This window comes from Lupinus angustifolius, chromosome LG03 (assembly GCF_001865875.1).
Source record: "Lupinus angustifolius cultivar Tanjil chromosome LG03, LupAngTanjil_v1.0, whole genome shotgun sequence".
In the NCBI taxonomy this organism is placed as follows: Eukaryota; Viridiplantae; Streptophyta; class Magnoliopsida; order Fabales; family Fabaceae; genus Lupinus; species Lupinus angustifolius.
This window is the reverse complement of record NC_032011.1, coordinates 21,412,747-21,418,211: the sequence shown is the minus strand read 5'-3', so window position 1 is coordinate 21,418,211 and position 5,465 is coordinate 21,412,747. Positions and strand designations below refer to the sequence as shown.

The 5,465-nt window shown below is 32.5% G+C and overlaps 2 protein-coding genes across 2 annotated transcripts in view; both read left to right on the top strand.

Moving 5' to 3' along the window:
* On the top strand, nucleotides 938–1,884 carry LOC109342612 (probable pectate lyase 16). The gene is made up of 3 exons (XM_019580556.1): nucleotides 938–998; nucleotides 1,218–1,353; nucleotides 1,501–1,884. The coding sequence occupies exons 1-3, from the start codon at nucleotides 940–942 to the stop codon at nucleotides 1,723–1,725; spliced, it is 420 nt and encodes a 139-aa protein (XP_019436101.1). The 5' UTR covers nucleotides 938–939; the 3' UTR covers nucleotides 1,726–1,884.
* The window catches only part of LOC109343628 (probable pectate lyase 9), a 13,634-nt gene continuing 11,797 nt past the window's right edge, over nucleotides 3,629–5,465 (top strand). Inside the window, exons 1-2 of the mRNA XM_019582018.1 lie at nucleotides 3,629–4,132; nucleotides 4,667–5,022. Of these exons, the coding sequence (XP_019437563.1) occupies nucleotides 3,674–4,132; nucleotides 4,667–5,022 (815 nt within the window). The 5' untranslated portion in view covers nucleotides 3,629–3,673. The remainder of the gene's footprint in view (nucleotides 4,133–4,666; nucleotides 5,023–5,465) is intronic.

Genomic DNA, 5,465 nt, shown 5'->3' with positions numbered 1-5,465 from the left:
GATTTAAACAGTTAAACCATATGCTCTAACCGTATGATTTTATATATAACTAATATTTTTAACAATATGAATGCAGTGGTAACATATATGATTTTAGCCATGCTAATGTAAGCAACATACATATTCTTAATCATAAATGCACATGTAATATGTGTTATTAATCATGCGGCAAAAAAATACCATCCCATGCAAATGCTCGGATAACTTGCTAGTTTCTCAAATAAAAATAACTTCTCCAAGTTTCCCTTTTCACATAGCAACAAAACATTCATTTTTCTCCTCCTTTTCCTTCTATCTCTTTTCTTTTCTTCCCTTTTCAACAACACCAAACAAAGCACTGTGACTCATATTAGACCCTAAATAATGTTAATAACTATAGAGATTTCTAATACTTTTTATGGTATGGCAGAACGAGCAAGAAATAAATAGTAGGTTCATATTGACAACTCAATTGGTAAAAAATGAGAACATATAATTAGATTTGATTCATGTGAACACTCAATTTTGTCCAACCTATTTACACAATAAAAAATACAGAGATTTTAAAACAATAAAAAAAATGGAAAAAATATCATTTGTTAGAGGTCCTAAAACCAACTTTATATTGACTATTAGATTCATAATCAATTAGAAAACCTTTGGTTAATGAGAGCTTGTTTTTAATTAATAATAACCAGTTTTTATTAAAAAAGTAACTTTACAAATGGTTTAATTGGAAAATTAGAAAAACAGAAAATGAAAAGAAGCCAGGGATTTAAGTGATATTACTCAGTTATAAGAATATGGCAAATGAATCATCTTAAACAAAAAAGGCAATAGAAGGTGAGGATGTTCTGAATTTTTATTGGTCATTAAAAACAAAAAGAGCAGTTATAAAAGAAAGAAGACATAAAAAAGAACAGTTATGCTTCTGGGTCAGAATATATTAGAGACCAAAACATGAAGGTCACTGTTGTGTATAACCATTTTGGACCTAATTGCAACCAACGCATGCCAAGGTAATTTATTATTTAACTTGAGGTTTTGAGGGTTTCCACAATGACATCGCGACCACAATTATGTGCATTTTTCAACAAGTTTATGCAATTGCAGTAAAAGCAACTGCAATTCGGATCACAACCATGATTTAAAACATTGTTGAGAAGTTAAAAAATATATACATGTGTAGATGTACTAGATAATGTTAATTTGTACTAATTAATTAACAAACGTTGCAGGATTCGACATGGANATGCACATGTGGCCAATAATCTTTACCTTGGATGGTTGCAATATGCCATTGGTGGAAGCATGGAACCCAGCCTCAAAAGTGAAGCAAATCTCTTCATTGCACCAAAATCTGGGAGCAGGGAGGTAGTCAATTTAGCAATTCTAGTTCAACTTTTTAATGATTAATGAGGATGTGATCTCACTTAATTAATAATAGGTCAAGAAAGTTAAGTTTTTGTGTATATATAAAATGGTTGAACTACAGTTTTCCTTGTTACGTAATGTGTGTAGGTGACATGGAGGAAAAGCAATGGCCACAATGGGGAAACATGGAAATTTCACTCAGTAAAAGACATTTTTGAAAACGGAGCATCCTTCATGGCAACGAAAGGTGGACATGTACAAAAGCCAAATTATACCATGGAACAAAGTTTTATAGTTTCTGATGCCAAATCTGTGAGATCGTTGACAAGTTCATCAGGAGCATTACGATGCAGTAAAACTTCTGTATGCTGAACATAAAAAATAAATTTTTGATCTTGAATCTCTACTAGATTCTAAGTTTAGATTTACATGCTTTTCAAATTTACAAGTGATTCATGAGTGTGTAATTGTATGATTTATACGTATATATCACATTGAAAATTCGATCAATAGAAAGGAAGTTCAATTTAGGCTATTCCACTAGAACTGCTCTTGTGATGCAAGAAGTGTGTGAATGAGACATCTTATCTGAAGTCATATGTTCCAAAAGAAAGAAAGACGAACTTTTGTTTCTTCTTTTTAGACGTCCAGGATTATTTTATTAACGTACATAGTTTTTTTAGTATTAACAAAAGAGATACAAAATAAAACAGTCTTTCTCCCTTGAGCCATTAAAATACCAAATCCTCATGCATTGGCACAACCTAATAAATCCTTGTATATATACACACATAGAGATAAGACAAATTATTACAGCAAACATGCATACCAAAACAATGATCAAAACAAGCATAAAATTTGCCCCAAAAATAAAAAATTAGAGTTCACAAACTCATTTATCCTCTAATCACCTTAAGACTCTTTGGTTCACTAACTTATTCAATAATATGCTTCGATATGAAACACTGAAATAATTCAGGTTCTCCCCCAAAATCTTCTTAGGCAACAATGATTTTTCCAGTACAGGAACTTCCACCAAAATTAGCACAATAATTAATAAACAATGAATATGCATTTAAACACAATATTTCATCAAATAACAAAACTGTGTAAGATTTTGATGGCATTAATATGCGGGATATGGTTGTGTTAATTTGTGATAAAATGAAACGGTGTTTGATACATTTAACTCAATCTACCTAATAGGAAAAAAGCTTTCCTTGTACTGTAGTTAAAATAGGACACACAGGTTTGCGTATAGCTTCGAACTCTTCAGCGATATTTCCAAATAAACAATGACATTTGAAGATATAGAGCTTACTATCTTGTTTATTATTCAATCGAAACATGTTGATTAGCATGAATAGAAAGTTGTGTATCATTTTTTTCATTTTCCTATATATTTGTCAGTAATAATTGGTTACAATGATTGTGCATAGCAACCAATTTTATCGGACCCATCTTAATATCTAATACGTATAGAAAAACAAAATAGAAAAGCTAAAAATGATGAACATGTTATCAGTTTGATTAATTTTGTTGATAATTCCATTATTTGATTTCCTAAACAATAATTAAATTAAGGATCACGATTTGAAAATAAATAGAACGAAACAATATTTTTACTCATTTCACCTAGAAAATAATTTCTGATTCCGTTTCAAATTTCCCGCTCAATATTTGTGTATAAAAAGAAAAAGGTTTTAAATGGCTTAATGAACATTTATTGACTCACTAATGACCGAATATCATTTCAAAATCAATTTCACTCCTCCATTTTGGTTTTCTATTTAAAATAAAAAATAAAAAAGGTTTCGAGTAAATTAATTGACACTTTTTGGCTCAATAATGGAGAGATTTCATTTCAAAAGAAAGACGTGGTAATGCCCTCTAATTTTATTTTTTAATAAAATAAATAAAAAAAGCAGTCTAGTAATACTATGTGACTATATAAAAGTTAAATAATTTTTTTACCCATTCATGGATGATGTTTTATGACTATATAAAAGTTATAAGTAGTTGTTTGCCTCTGTCCAAAACAGACCACACAAATTTAGCAAATTCACATAACTTGAGGTTTATATTCTAAACTAGCCAAACCTTCCCATTTCTATTCATAACTTCTCTATTGCATGGTACACTCTCTTGGCCATAGCTTCACAAAACAACTTCAACAAAATCCAAACAAATCCTAACCACTCTACCCTATATAATCACATCATTCAAGCTCTACTTCTCCAATATACATTAGCAAACATTATATTTCCCGTCTCTAATATTCTTTGACATTTGAAGTCAATCAAGAAAGGTATCGTAAACCATGGCTTCTCAACTTAGCAATTTCATCCTTCGACATTTTGTTTTGGCTATTCTAGTTCCTACCCTTTTCACTCCAAACTTCACCTATGCCAAGAAATCCAAGATCATTGGCTTGCAAATGAATGTAATTGATAAATGTTGGAGATCAGATCCTGAATGGAGGAAGCATCGGCCACAACTTGCTAGATGCTCAATGGGTTATGCCGGGAAGATGACAAATAACATTGGTGAAGGCCTCATCCATTATAAAGTTACTGATCCTAGTGATGACCCTATAAACCCTAAATATGGCACCTTGAGGTATGGAGCATCTGTGATCCAAGGGAAAGTATGGATTACATTCCAAAGAGACATGGTTATTAGGTTAGTGAGACCACTTCTCGTTAGTAGTTTCACCACCATTGATGGTCGAGGAGTTGATGTCCACATTGCTCATAATGCATGTTTAATGATCTTTAAGGTAAAAATCAATAATTCTTGCTACGAGTTCTACTAAGTTTCCCATTAAGCTATTTAAAATCATGTACATTTATCTTTAACTCTTGATTATTTTGGTTCTCAATTTCGTATTTAATGTCCACATGGATGCAGCACTAACATTTTGTATAAAGACATAACCAAATTGACACTATTTTATATGGACTACAAATTTTTTGAAGAGTTTTTATTTATCGTCTTTATACCATGTAAGAAAATATCAAATGAACACACCCAATTACTTCCTCATTTTGATATAAATATAATAGAACCCACCCTTCTGCCTATGACTAAACATGCACCATTGGCATTATAAACTTTTGTTGTTACCATGCATTCACACATGGCGGAGCCACGGCGTGCACTCACGTATTATGAAAAGAAGATTATATATACTACTGTTAATATTTTTTGCAATTTTGGTCATATAAAATTGCACCAAATTCTCGTCGAATCCTATATTCATTATTGCGATCCACAAACCATAATTAATTAGAGATTTTTTATTTGTTTCTAGGCTACCGACATAATCATTCATGGCCTCCGTATTCATCATTGCAAACCTCAAGCACCTGGGATGGTGATGGGACCTAATGGAAAGGTTATGCCTTTAGGTAAAGTAGATGGGGATGCAATCCGATTAGTTACCGCTTCAAAAATTTGGATTGATCATAATACACTTTATAATTGCCAAGATGGTCTTCTTGATGTTACACGAGGTTCCACTGATGTGACTGTCTCGAACAATTGGTTCAGATTTCAAGACAAGGTTATGCTTCTGGGGCACGATGATGGATATATTAGAGACCAAAACATGAAGGTCACTGTTGTGTATAACCATTTTGGACCTAATTGCAACCAACGCATGCCAAGGTAATTTATTATTTAACTTGAGGTTTTGAGGGTTTCCACAATGACATCGCGACCACAATTATGTGCATTTTTCAACAAGTTTATGCAATTGCAGTAAAAGCAACTGCAATTCGGATCACAACCATGATTTAAAACATTGTTGAGAAGTTAAAAAATATATACATGTGTAGATGTACTAGATAATGTTAATTTGTACTAATTAATTAACAAACGTTGCAGGATTCGACATGGATATGCACATGTGGCCAATAATCTTTACCTTGGATGGTTGCAATATGCCATTGGTGGAAGCATGGAACCCAGCCNCTCATCCTCTTGCTCATCCTCATCCTCATGCTCATGCTCGTCCTCCTCTTATCCTCATCCTCTTCCTCATCCTTCTCCTCCTCCTCATCCTCATTCTCATCCTCCTCCTATCCACATTCTCATCCTCATCCTCTTCC